General features: G+C 47.4%; 2 protein-coding genes across 4 annotated transcripts in view; one reads left to right on the forward strand and one right to left on the reverse strand.

Annotated features, from left to right (window-relative positions):
* The window catches only part of CEP63 (centrosomal protein 63), a 45767-nt gene extending 44147 nt beyond the window's left edge, over positions 1 to 1620 (reverse strand). For both annotated transcript variants that reach the window (XM_074964165.1, XM_074964164.1), the window contains exon 1: positions 1452 to 1620. The gene's annotated coding sequence lies outside the window, so the exon portion shown is untranslated. The remainder of the gene's footprint in view (positions 1 to 1451) is intronic.
* ANAPC13 (anaphase promoting complex subunit 13) lies at positions 1499 to 8070 on the forward strand. 2 transcript variants are annotated; one of them, XM_074964168.1, is made up of 3 exons: positions 1499 to 1586; positions 3037 to 3162; positions 6740 to 8070. In XM_074964168.1, exons 2-3 carry the CDS (start codon positions 3064 to 3066, stop codon positions 6863 to 6865), a joined length of 225 nt encoding a protein of 74 aa, XP_074820269.1. In that variant the 5' UTR covers positions 1499 to 1586; positions 3037 to 3063; the 3' UTR covers positions 6866 to 8070. The 2 variants fall into 2 exon arrangements, with proteins under 2 accessions (XP_074820269.1, XP_074820270.1); XM_074964169.1 differs by lacking the exon at positions 1499 to 1586 and adding an exon at positions 1957 to 2118.
* Positions 8071 to 13883: the final 5813 nt, after the last annotated feature.

Consider the following 13883-nt stretch of genomic DNA (forward strand, 5'->3'; position numbering starts at 1 on the left):
CAAGCTAAATTTGATCTAGATAACACGGGTACCAATAGCAGTGATGCTGGGGAAGCATGGACTAGCTACCCAGCATACCGTGAGAGCATGTATAGCCTGTGTTGCTGCTGTGAGGATAAGACTCATGCCTCTGCTAGGCTCTAGCTAATCCAGAAGCCAGGAACTGGTCTGGTGGCTCTCAGGGAGGTATATAACCTCACAGGAGGAAAATCAACTCAGTTAGCCCAATGTCACTCCAGGGCTTAGAACCTTCTCCTGCCTGATGGTGGCAACAGATTCCCCAAGTCTCAACCTGCTCCAGCCTTGTTCCAAGCCCGCTCTGGACTTCTGATACTGGCTCCGACTACCACAGCTCCGACTGCTAGGCCTAACCATCCCCATAAAGGTTTCTGAGAGCTGTGGCTTCACTGCCATTGGTACCTATGCTAGCCAGAATAAAGCTAAATTGGGTACACCTACACGTGCTGCAATTACATTATGACTGACGTAGAATAAGTGAATGTGTCCGAGCGTCTCCCCAGCTTATTGCTCTCCTCTAATATCACAGTCCACCACACAGCAGGAAGTAGGGCTAGTGACAGGGCACCAGCAGCAGCACCAAGGGTGGGAGTGCCCCATCTACTATCCCTACCCCCAAACTCTCCCACCAGCAGCTGCTGCTCAGAACTCAGCTCCAATTCCAGATCCAGAAACTGAGTGGTTGGGCAGGTACCGACTCCTGAAACTAATCCAAAGTCACCAGTGAGTCCCAGCCAAGACAGGGCCACAGCCACCGGGGCACACATTTTGTCTCCACTGCAGAAGTGGCACATTTGCACGCTGAGGTAGCCAACTTGTAATTCAGAAAGATGCTGTAAGCTGTTACTTCGCCTGGCTCCCCCAAGGGGGGAAGAGACCCACGACACATCCCCACTAGGCTCTCACAGCGAGAGAAGATTCTTACTTTGATCTCACGTTGGCGCTCTCGATGCACAAACACAGGAGTTCTGCAGTGAAGACTCAGCCCCAGTAGGGTCAGGGGACAGAGCCCTGCGGGAACAGTCACAGCTGGACACCCAGCTACAGTCACCTCATCCCACAGAGCCCCACAGGGACGGCCACAGCCAGACACAAGGCTACAGAACCTTATCACACGGAGACACGCACACCCAGTGTGACCCACCCCGCAGGGACAGTCACAGCTAGACAAAAAGCTACAGCCACCTGGTCATGCAGTCAGACTGTCACAGCCGAGTACAGTCAGACATGGACAGCCACCGCTGGACACCAGTCTACAATTACCTCACCACACACAGCCAGGTACAATCAGACCCAGCTCCACAGGGACAGCCACGACCGGACACCAGGCTACAGCCACCTGGTCACCCAGGGACAGTCAGACACTCACAGTCAAAGCCAGTCACGACCAGACACGCTCCCCCCAGCCCAGCCCAGCCTGGTTGAACCGTTACCTCTGGGGCCAGCCGCTCTCTCCTCGGCGGACTCGCACCCTCCCGCTCTCTATGGTTCGCGCGGCCTAGCGCCGCCGGTCACGTGGTTTCCTCCTCGGACCGCTGGCGGGAGACGGCGCGCGCGCAGGCTGTCAGGTGCGGGGGCTAGGCCCGGACGTCGGGGGGAACGGCTCCTTGGCGGCCCGAAGGGTGGGGTAGAATGCTGGGCCCCGCCACCGCTGCAGCCCCTCATCCCCGGGAGAGCCGAGACCTCTAACACAACCCGGGACCGGGACCGGGACCGGGACCGGGGGCGGGGCTGTGTTGCCACTGTGTATGCTTGGCGGTTGAGCATGCGCACTGACCGCGCTGAGGCCGCTGCCCGGGAAGCTCGAGCCCCTTCCCTGAGTCGGGACGAGGGCAAAGAGGATGAGCGGGGGCGGATCCTGTGCAGAGGCTGCCCCTCCCCCCGTCAGTGCGTCTCCATGGGAGCTGTGGGGGTGAAGCCCATTCCCTGGGCATCCAGGCTGCGCGCCGCCACCCACCGCTGCCCCAGGCTGGGGTCGCTCTCTGGCAGCCTGACCTCTAGCCACCGCTCTGCCCTGGCGCGTGCCTCGCCTGACACCTGCTGCAAGGAACAGGGCTGTTTCATGTGTCACCTGTGGGAAAGCGGCAGCCGGGCAGCTAGGTGCATCTGCTCTGGCACAAACCTCCTAGTTCCATCTGTGCTTTAGTTTTAAATAAATAATGTCGGCTATGCCCGGCTGTCACACAACCCAGCCATCATCCTCTGGCAGATTGCTTGTAGGCATTGCAGCAGCGGTGTTTGGAGATAGTATTTGAAGGAGAGAGTAGTAATGCACTTGTCACACGCAACCCCTGAGATTACTATGGTTGATGAGGCTTGGAGAAGATTCTCTTTTTTCCTCTATTTTATTAGTGTCCTTCATTTGTGCCACTGCCTTTGACAGTATTTTGTGAAGGGTCACTTTCATTGTCTTGATGGTGCACACCTCTCCCCACACTCTGCAAAAGGGTGTTTGCCAGTAATGGCAGCAGATCCATGATCGAAAGTAAACAGGCAACAAGCAGTAGGCAGGTATTTGCGTGCAGAGAGGAGTAGGCCATCCTAAAGATGGTTCTAAGTATTTTTGGGGGGATGGTCACTATACCTGAAGCTGGATAAATGTAAACTCGAGCAGAAATATCCTTAACCGTTTTTTATAAAGGAATTTTAAATCAATTTGAGACACAATTTTAGTTGGTACTCTGTCAGGAAACAAAATTTGTTTACAATAAGGTTTGACAGTGACCCTTTAAGGATGAGATGGTTATAGTGCAATTTTAAACCTCTTTTTGAATAGGGAAGGAAACTAAGTTTGTCACATGAACAAAAACTGAATTGGTAGAGAAAGAAATGTCGTATTCAAGCTTCTCACAGGGCAATACAAACAATAACTATGAAAACCAACTAGGCGATGCCCTACTGACTGTAAAAAAACATTAAGCTATTTAATAAAGGGATCAAGGCCAGAGCAAGCATAGAGTTAAGCTTAATCTTTTGGGGGGTCTGGATATCACAAATAACATCTGCTTTATATCACAGATCTATCTGTATGTGAATTGCACAAAGATGGACAGTGAGGTTCAGAGGGATGGAAGAATCCTGGATTTGATTGATGATGCATGGAGAGAAGATAAATTACCCTATGAGGATGTAGCAATACCATTGGTAGGTGAATACTGTAGGCTGCTGATAAGCCTGATGTTTCTACCCTCTTTAACCTCTTAACAGAGGCATGGCATAGCATATGTGCCTTACAGTTCTGCCAGTTGTACAAATGATGCTCCCACACCCCAGGGGCCAGCTTCCCATTTATTTTATGGGGGATTTCGTCCTGCTGTCTCATGTCTCATATCTCTTGGTGGCTAGAAGAACAAGTGCTTCTCTCCCTGCAGTCAACTGCCTCTCTTTGGAAGGAGAAAATGCTTTCCCCTACTCCTGATCAGTTATCTGTTTCTTTGGATGGTGGAATGCTTCTTCCCATTATCCCCTAATTCCCTGGCCTGGTCTACACTACGAGGTTAGGTCGAATTTACCCACGTTGGGTCAATTTTATAATGAATGCATCCACACAACCAACCCCGTTCCGCCGACCTAAAGGGCTCTTAAAAAATCAACTGCTGTACTCCTCCCTGACGAGGGGAGTAGCGCTAAAATCGACCTTCCTGGGTCTAATTTGGGGTAGCATAGACACAGCACTGTGCAATTCGATAGTATTGGCCTCCAGGAGCTATCCCGGAGTACAGGGCAGACATAAGTGATGCTTTTTCTCCCTGATACACTTCAGTTTGGCATGGCAGGTGATCAGCCAGGTGATAGCAGTATGCCGAGAGCTGGCTAGTCACATGATGCTGGCTACTCTTCATTTCCAGCTGCTAAAATGCCATTAAAATAAGACAAAATAGGTTAAATATTTTCCTATTACTTTTGCATGAAAGCAATTGCTGTAGTTGGTACAAGGATGGTATGTAATCATGAAGGTGTCTGTGATATGATCTCTATTAAAATGTATCCACACCAGGGGTACCCTCTAAGCTGTGTGCTTGGATACATCTGTTGTTGGCAGGTCTCTGCTCACAGAGGTACTGCTACATAGGGCAGATTTTCTTAGAGTTTCCACCCCCACCACCACCCCCTGTGCTTCTACTGCCACTAGTCCAGAGATGGGTGAAGGGGTCCCAATCTTCCCCAGCTACTTCTGGTATCACCGGTCTATGGGGCGGGGTTCCAGGACTCTCCTCTTCCTCAGCTCTTTCAAGTGCTATGCAGCCGGCTGGAGGGGAGGTGGGAGGACTCACAGTCTTCCCGGTCCCTCATTCACTTCCACTACTGCAAGCCAAGGGAGGAAAAGGGATAACTCCTCCTAGGCTCATTCAGCAACTCTTTTTGGTCTATCACAGACCACTTGATGGTACACCAGGATGTTCACAGCCCCTTGTCCTTAGGCAAAGACACAGCCTTGTCATTCATGGAAACCCCTCATTTAAACCCAGTAAGCCTTTAGATTGTAGTCCTTAATTAACTCATTAAAGGCCTTCCTGTGCCACTCTATTTTGATGGGCTCGAGGTTGCCTTTCATGTTGAGACACTTCCAACCAGCAGTGATTTTAGCTCGCTGAGTAAGTGTACTTCAGGCTTTTGTACCTACTCTTACCTTTTGCCAAGATCCTGTCTTAAGGCAGTGATGGGCTCCCAAATTGTAGGCCTCTCATGCTAGACTTCTTCCCTCCCACATCCATGTACCCAAAACCTGCAAGGCCTCTCTTCATTCTTTCAGTATGCAAAGTTCTTGAGGTTACTTGAAGGGAATTAGTCTCTGTGTCAGTCCACCTGACTTTCTGGATTTGTTTGACATCACTGCTCCAGAGGGTATTGTCACTAAAGGACCATGCTGGGATAGCTGTCTGGTTACATTTTACGTTACTTTGAAGCTTGAAGCCTAAAGGCCCATCTCAGGGTCAGCTGGGTCACAGGTGAGGCAGCCTATGCCACCTGCCTTAGGACAGTCGGTGTCTGTTGCAGACATATGCATAGCAACTCACTATCTTCACTAGTTCTGCTGTTTGTATTCAGGCTTTAGGAAACAATCCTACCTCCATCTTGCCGATCTGTGATTATGTTTTTGAGACATGGAAGCCCAGACTCTCCAAGCTGTTAGAGTTTACTGGGATGTGCCTCATTAAACTGGCTAAATAGAGAAACAGCTTTGGTGCTGGCGTTTGTCTTCATCTTATTGTCGGTTCAGTAGATAGTTCATGGAATATCTCCCCCCCCCCCCCCGCAAAAAGACCCCCCAAAGTGACTATGTACTTTCAAAGATTGAGAATCGTGCATACAGACAGTATCTGCAGAGGAGGAAGAGTTACTTGCAGCATACTTCTGAGGTGTCCTGGTCCTGTGGGCACTCTTACTTAACAGTAGAGAGGGGCCTGGGTGTGGACCTAAAGGCTCTCTGAGGCCTCAGGAGGACTGAGCCATTGTCAGAGATTGGATGTTAGCAGGCTATAAAACTAGCATGGCTGCTGTGGGGTATTCCTTCATTCAACAAAGTCAAGCAGGAGCTGACTTGAAAGTTGGTGTTGTTTAGAGTCATGGGCAGTACGTGACCCCACTTGGGTCCTGACCCACTACTTCTGCCTTTAGTGTCTGATCCAAAGCCCATTGAAAAGAATGAAAAGACTCCCAGTGACTTCAACAGGCTTTGGATCAGGCCCTTAGTGAACAAAATCCTAGAGTTTGAGGAGTTCTGTTTGTCTCATGCTAGGAGTCCCAAGACCCAGGAGTGAGAATAACACATTCTCTAGCAATTGCACAGTTATGACAACACTTAGAGCAGGGGTCAGCAACCTTCCAGAGGTGGTGTGCCGAGTCTTCATTTATTCACTCTAATTTAAGGACTTTCTATAAGTCTATAATATATAAATAAACTATTGTTGTATGCAAAGTAAATAAGGTTTTTAAAATGTTTAAGAAGCTTCATTTAAAATTAAATTAAAATGCAGAGCCCCCTGGACCGGTGACCAGGACCCGGCAGTGTGAGTGCCACTGAAAATCAGCTTGCATGCTGCCTTGGCACGCATGCCATAGGTTGCCTACCCCTGACTTAGAGAATAATGTTTAAAAGAAAAACAAAACAGTAAACCATTGCTCGTCCTGACAGCTTGTCTGTTCATCAGTTTTCTGTTACTAAAGCAAACTTTAGAAGTGCTTTCCAGTTTTCTATCTGGCACTAACACTGCCTCACCTCCTTTAGGTCACTGACCTCAACTTCGAGACCGAGTGCTTATTTTGCTATTTTGTTACCTTCTGTAGGACAGGAAAGAGATATTTGATAAAATGTCTTATTTAAATGGAAATGGAATACCTATATATTTGGACTTCATTGCTGGAGAAAGATTGCAAACAAGCAATAGAATATTTGCACTGATATTTATGTATCTGATATTTACCAGACATTACAATCATTTATTTTGCTGCGTGTGTACTACTTGGGTCCACCAGCCACCAAGATAGGAAACTAATTCACTTCTAAAACTAAGCACAGAATTCTTGTGGAAAATGGAATGCCCATATTTGGGCTTGTTGATATTTTTAAGGGGAGCAGTATGTACAGTACATGTCCTTCTGATGCTCCATCCAGTCTTAGTTGTGGATCTGTGTATTTATCAGTATGAAGTGTTACTAATCTGCTCCTGTTATGGTGCTTTGTAAGTATAGAATGCATTGTACCATTCTGTGTTCTCAGAATGAGCTTCCTGAACCAGAACAAGATAATGGCGGCACAACAGAGTCAGTAAAAGAACAAGAAATGAAATGGACAGACTTGGCTTTGCAATATCTGCATGAAAACGTTCCGCCAACAGGAAACTAGAGTATCAGTGTTATTTCATGGAATGGTTTCAATACAAGAAGATGTTTTCCAGCAGATCTTCACCATCTCCTGTCCAACTGCTTAAGAAGGAATCAAAACCTTTAAAAACCTTCTAGTCTCAAACAGCTGTTCTACTCCACAGAAGCAAAATAGTTTAAAAGGCCATATGTAACCAATGTAAAATAACTGACATTCTAAAGCTGCGGGGAGGTAGCAGAGTGCTTTTTCACTTACACAAAAATATTTGGAGTCCTGTTGTGTTGACAACTTCTTTATAAGTTCATCTTAATTGTCTTTTGCATATGATCAAAGAGGTAGTTATCACTGCCTGAAAGCTGATCATTGATTTCAGAAGTGATTCAGTGAATATTTGTGGTTGCTTTGATGTTTTATAGACCCAAAGCTATTCTTTTATGTTTTGGTGCTGCTGTTAGAGATCATGGTGCAAAACCTGAGCAACTATGAACCAACTTTTACTGCCTTTAACTTGTTTGTGACACAGGAAGGTTGTTTTGGGACCGAGAGAAAGATTAATGAACAGGATTAAGGGACTGAAATTTGTCTGTAAACACAAATGAGCATGGGAAAGAAATTCTTTATACAGTAAGCAGTCTTGGAGTTTGCCTATTCTGGTTGGAGCACATTCCCAACACGGACATCCTGTGGTATGTTTGCTAACCATACTGTAAAAGAGCACAATTTATATTAAAAGGCTTTGTTAGTGTTGACTCAAAGTAATTGCCCTTTTATGTATGTTCGTGAATTACGTGGAAAGTATTGCTGACCTCAGTTCAATTCCCGTGAACAGGTGTCCACACCATTCTTGGCACCCTTATTAACAGTCTCAGGTAGGACTGTGAGTAAACTGTCATCTCAGCCATAGAGATGGTGCCTGCAGGAAAGGATGGAGACATGTTTATTTTAAAACGTGGTCATTGAGATAAGCAGCTGAAATGCCCATTGAAATCAATAAGAGTTGTAATTGCTTACTCCAGGGTTGAATTTGGCTCATCAGAGCCATCATTCTGCTTGCACGAGAATACCAGCCAACAATAGGCACACACTTAACATTAGCAGAAGTATGCCTAGCAATAGATACCCACACAATTAAAACTGATATTACATACAAAAACTACATTAAGAGAATGGTTTCAGAGTAGCAGCCGTGTTAGTCTGTATCCGCAAAAAGAACAGGAGGACTTGTGGCATCTTAGAGACGAACAAATTTATTTGAGCATAAGCTTTCGTGAGCTACAACATGCATCCGAGGAAGTGAGCTGTAGCTCATGAAAGCTTATGCTCAGATAAATTTGTTAGTCTCTAAGGAGCCACAAGTACTCCTTTTCTTTTTATTAAGAGAATGTTATAGTTGCAAAGTCAAACATGAAAGTTAGGAAATGCCAGAATAAAGGTTCCTTATGTAACCTTAATTCTGCCCCCCTTTGCATACTTACTATGAATGGTGTGATACTACTTTTTCTACAGTTCCCTGCATCATTCAGAGCACAGAATCAACAGGGCACCAGGATTGAATTAGGGTTGTGCAGCTTATACTGCATTTGGGGCTTCATAGGAGACCTCATGACTGATGTTGTGCAGGAACTGCAGCAATGCATGCATTGGCTACTCTGACAGTACAGTACTCTCTCCCCAACCACCTTTTATCCACCAATGGGGCTATGCTGGCAGGCCATCTGGTGGAGGGGAATTTGTGGGTAACTTGTGCCATTGCAACTGCCATCTAGATAGACTTCCCGCTTCTGGGCACAGTCTGTACCTGTGTAACCTAGGATTTACTCTAGCCCATAGTGTAATTTCTTCATATTCTGCTGTAGCAAATATACTCAGAGTCTTGGCCCTGCTGAAATGAAATATTTTCTCTTGGCTAGAAACTTTAACCTAGCTGAAATCTTTTTAGAAACAGCAGAATAATAATATGTAAAGATCAGGAAAACAAGAGCAACCAGATATGGATAGTGCTTGGTGCAGGGATTGTATTTTCATTGTCTGTGTGTATAGCACAGTGGGCCCCAATCGTGTGAAGCCTCTAGGCACTCCTGCAGTACATATAATAGAAAAGTTTGATTAAAACAACATTGACAGCCACTGTAGACGTGTTATTACTTATTAGCTTTCCTTTCAGTATCAATGATTATGATTTAAGTACATCACTGTGATTTAAGAAACAAGTTCAATCAAGCTACATTTAAACCAAGCTAGCCTCTTGAAATCCAGCAGGGGGAGTAGAAGGACCTTCCTTTGTAATGTCTGGACAGCATTCAACATGCTGTTCAGCTGATGCACTGGTTAACAGACTATAGCCAGTAGAGGGCACAGAAGCAGTGTGAGCTGTAGCTCACGAAAGCTCATGCTCAAATAAATTGGTTAGTCTCTAAGGTGCCACCAGTACTCCTTTTCTTTTAGTGATTTGCTTATTTATCTCAAGACCTGGCACTTATTTAAGGGTATGTCTACACTACAGAAATAGGTTGAATTTATAGAAGTCAATTTTTTAGGAAGTGATTTTATACAGTAGATTGTGTGTGACCCCACTAAGCGCATTAAGTCGACGGAGTGCATCCACAGTACCAAGGCTAGCGTTGACTTTTGGAGCATTGCACTGTGGGTAGCTATCCCACAGTTCCCGCAGTCTCCGCCACCCATTGGAATTCTGGGTTAAGCACCCAATGCCTGGTGAGGCAAAAACATTGTCGCAGGTGATTTTGGGTACATGTCGTCAGTCGCCCCTCCCTCTGTGAAAGCAACGGCAGACAATCGTTTCGTGCCTTTTTTCCGTGCGGACGCCATATTGCTTTCAGCAGACGGTGCAGTAGGACTGCTAACCGTCGTCATCGAACCACCGCTTCTGCTGCAACTCTGCTCTCCTGGTGCCATGAATCCACCTCGCAGGTCCTCTATATGACAGTCGTCATCCACCACTTCTGCTGCAACTCTGCTCTCCTGCTCTTGTCTCGCCATACCACGGCAAGCGTGCAGCCCGCTCAGCTCACTGACACCGCTGCTGTTGTGTCCTGGTGCTGCTGGCAGCAGATGGTGCAGTAGGTCTCCAAAACTGGTCATCCAACCACCGCTTCCGCTGCAACTCTGCTGTCTTGATAGTGAATTTCTCCATGTTGGCTGTCATGGGCTCCCACTTCCGCTGCAACTCTGCTCTCCTGAATCCACCTCACAGGTCCTCTCGTCGTTCTCTATAAATATCTATTCTAGTGGCATCCGTCATCAGCCACCGCTTCCGCTGCAACTCTGCTCTCCTGCAGACGCCATACCACGGCAAGCATGGAGCCCGCTCAGATCACCGTGGCAGTTATGAGCATTGTAAACACCTTGCACATTATCCTGCAGTATGTTTAGAACAAGAACCTGCAAAGGCAGGCGAGGAGGCAATGGCAGCGCGGTGACGAGAGTGATGAGGATGTGGACATAGACTTCTCTCAAAGTATGGGCCCCAGCAATTTGGACATCCTGGTGGCAATGGGACAGGCTCATGCTGTGGAATGCCGATTCTGGGCCCGGGAAACAAGCACAGACTGGTGGGACCACATAGTGTTGCAGGCCTGGGATGACTCCCAGTAGCTGTGAAATTTTTGCATGCCTTAGGGCACTTTCATGGAACTTTGTGACTTGCTTTCCCCTGCCCTGAAGCTCAAGAATACCAAGATGAGAGCATCCCTCACAGTTCACAAGCGAGTGGCGATAGCCCTCTGGAAGCTTGCAACGCCAGACAGCTACCGGTCAGTTGGGAATCAATTTGGAGTGGGCAAATCTACTGTGGGGGCTGCTGTGATCCAAGCAGCCAACACAATCACTGAGCTGCTGCTATCAAGGGTAGTGACTCTGGGAAATGTGCATGTCATAGTGGATGGCTTTGCTGCAATGGGATTCCCTAACTGTGGTGGGGCGAAAGATGGAACGCATATCCCTATCTTGGGACCGGACCACCAAGGCAGCCAGTACTTAAACCAAAAGGGGTACTTTACAATGGTGCTGCAAGCACCATTGGATCACAAGGGACGTTTCACCAACATCAACATAGGATGGCTGGGAAAGGTATATGACGCTTGCATCTTCAGGAACTCTGCTTTGTGGGAATGGCTGCAGCAAGGGACTTACTTTCCAGACCAGAAAATAACCATTGGGAATGTTGAAATGCCCATAGTTATCCTTGGGGACCCAGCCTACTCCTTAATGCCATGGTTCATGAAGCCATACACAGGCACCCTGGACAGTAGCCAGGAGCTGTTCAGCCATAGGCTGAGCAAGTGCAGAATGGTGGTAGAATATGCATTTGGACGTTTAAAAGCGCGCTGGCACAGTTTACTGACTCAGTTAGACCTCAGTGAAACCAATATTCCCATTGTTATTACTGCTTGCTGTATGGTTCACAATATCTGAGAGTAAGGGGGAGATATTTATGGCGGAGTGGGGAGCGAGGTTGAGGCAAATCGCCTGGCCGCTGATTACATGCAGCCAGACACCAGGGCGATTAGAAGAGCAGAGGAGGGCGCGCTGCGCATCAGAGAAGCTTTGAAAACCAGTTTCATGGCTGACCAGGCCACGGTGTGACAGTTCTGTTTGGTTCTCCTTGATGAAAACCTGGCCCCTTGGTTCACTCTACTTCCCTGTAAGCCAACCGCCCTCCCCTCCCCCTTCGATCACCGCTTGCAGAGGCAATAAAGTCGTCGATTCAAATTCATGCACTCTTTATTTTTTCATCATACAAATAGGGGGACAACTGCCAAGGTAGCCCAGGACGGGTAGGGGAGGAGGGAAGCACCGGGTGGGGTGGTGGAGGAGGGAAGTACAAGGCCCTACTGCACTTCAAAACTTATTGAATGCCAGCCTTCTGTTGCTTGGGCAGTCCTCTGGGGTGGAGTGGTTGGGTGCCCGGAGCTGCTCTTCCCCCCTCCCCAGCCCCACATTCTTGGGCGTCTGGGTGAGGAGGCTATGGAACTTGGGGAGGAGGATGGTTGGTTACATAGGGGCTGCAGCGGCGGTCTGTGCTTCTGCTGCCTTTCCTGCAGCTGAACCATACACTGGAGCATATCAGTTTGATCCTCGAGTAGCCTCAGCATTGCATCCTGCTTCCTCTCATCATGCTGCCACCACCTCTCCTCTCATGCATCCCTCCTGTCCTCGCGTTCATTTTGTGCTTTCCTGGACTCTGACATTGCTTGCCTCCACGCATTTTGCTGAGCTCTTTCAGTGCAGGAGGACTGCATGAGCTCAGAGAACATTTCATCACGAGTGGGTTTTTTTCATCTTCTTATCTGTGCTAGCCTCTGGGATGGAGATGATAGGGGGAGCGTTGAAACATTTGCAGCTGCGGGAGGAAAACAAGGGAGAGTAGTATTTAAAAAGACACATTTTGGAGAACAATGGGTAGACTTTTTCACAGTGAACCAAGCTGTTAACATTACATAGTACATGTGCTTTCAGTTATATTGAAGGGCTGCTGGTTTGGTTTGAGGGATCACACATGCAGGTACCTGCCCTGCGTACCAATCCAGCCCTGGTACCTGGGTAATTAATTTAACAGGTCTTGCCCATCTCTTATTTCTAAGTTTCTGTAAATCAGGTGTACAAACTAAAAAGGTTTAGATAAGCATCTAAAAATTGCTAAACTTCAGAAACTTTTCAAGTTTGCTTTCCTGCTAGCAGTAATACTGTGTACAGCAAAATGGACTGATGCACTTGGGAGTGGAACATCTCCTGTGTAATTCTGTAGTTGCTATAGTGATTGATTAAATTAAAAATAACTTGTAAATTCAAAATCCTAATTGTACTGACAACAATCTAAATGTGGTTAGAACAGTGAGTCACACTCCAGATTATGTGTCTTAAATAAGGATTTAATTTAAATTTAACAAGGCAACAGACTTTGGCTTGTAGGCAGCCATGGTAAGCCACAGTCTTTTGGCTTCTTTAACCTTCATAACATGTGGGAATGGTTTCAAACAGCAGTGCCCTCATTTCCCATACCAAGCACCCGTTGGGTTGGCCATTTAAAATGGGTTGGCCATTTAAAAGGAGAGCCTGTGGCTTTCAGGTTAATGTGCAGCACAAACCCAACTAAACCCCCCCGCACACCCAATTCCCTGGGATGATCGCTTCACCCCTCCCCCCACCACGTGGCTAACAGCGGGGATTATTTGTGTTCAGCCACAGGCAAACAGCCCAGCAGGAACGCCCACCTCTGAATGTCCCCTTAATAAAATTCCCCTATTTCAACCAGGTGACCATGAATGATATCACTCTCCTGAGGATAACAGAGAGAGAAAGAACGGATGTTGCTTGAATGCCAGCAAACACTGGAACCATATGCTGCCATGATTTGTTATGCAATGATTCCAGACTATGTGCTACTGGCCTGGCATGGTAAAGTGTCCTACCATGGAGGATGCAATAAGGCTGCCCTCCCCAGAAACCTTTTGCAAAGGCTTTGGGAGTACCTCCAGGAAAGCTTCATGGAGATGTCCCTGGAGGATTTCCGCTCCATCCCCAGACACGTTAACAGACTTTTCCAGTAGCTGTACTGGCTGCGAATGCATCCCAAGCCTTCAGGGCAAATTAATCATTAAACACGCTTGCTTTTAAACCATGTATTATATTTACAAAGGTACACTCACCAGAGGTGCCTTCTCCGCCTTCAAGGTCCAGGAACCCGCCTTGGGAGGGTTCGGAGGGTATTGGATCCTGGGTGATAAACCGTTCCTGGCTGTCAGGGAGAACAGTTTCATCGTCCTCCTCCTCCTCATCATCGTCATCTTCCTCATCCCCTAAATCCTTATCCCTGTTGCTTGAGACTCCCCCCTTGCAGGAGTCCATGTGCAGGGGTGGGGCAGTGGTAGGGGCACCCCTTAGAATTGCATGCAGCTCATCATAGAAGTGGCATGTCTGGGGCTCTGACCCAGAGCGGCCGTTTGCCGCTGGTTCTTTGGTAGGCTTGCCTGAGCTCCTTAATTTTCACACGGCACTGCTGCCGGTCCCTGTTATAGCC

Source organism: Natator depressus, chromosome 9 (genome assembly GCF_965152275.1).
Source record: "Natator depressus isolate rNatDep1 chromosome 9, rNatDep2.hap1, whole genome shotgun sequence".
Lineage (NCBI taxonomy): Eukaryota > Metazoa > Chordata > Testudines > Cheloniidae > Natator > Natator depressus.

Excerpts from the sequence above, each read along its gene's own strand:
- ANAPC13 (XM_074964168.1), top strand. The coding sequence starts at position 3,064 with ATGGACAGTGAGGTTCAGAGGGATGGAAGAATCCTGGATTTGATTGAT. Across the intron at positions 3,163-6,739 it reads AGGATGTAGCAATACCATTG|AATGAGCTTCCTGAACCAGA; the intron begins GTAGGTGAATAC and ends CTGTGTTCTCAG.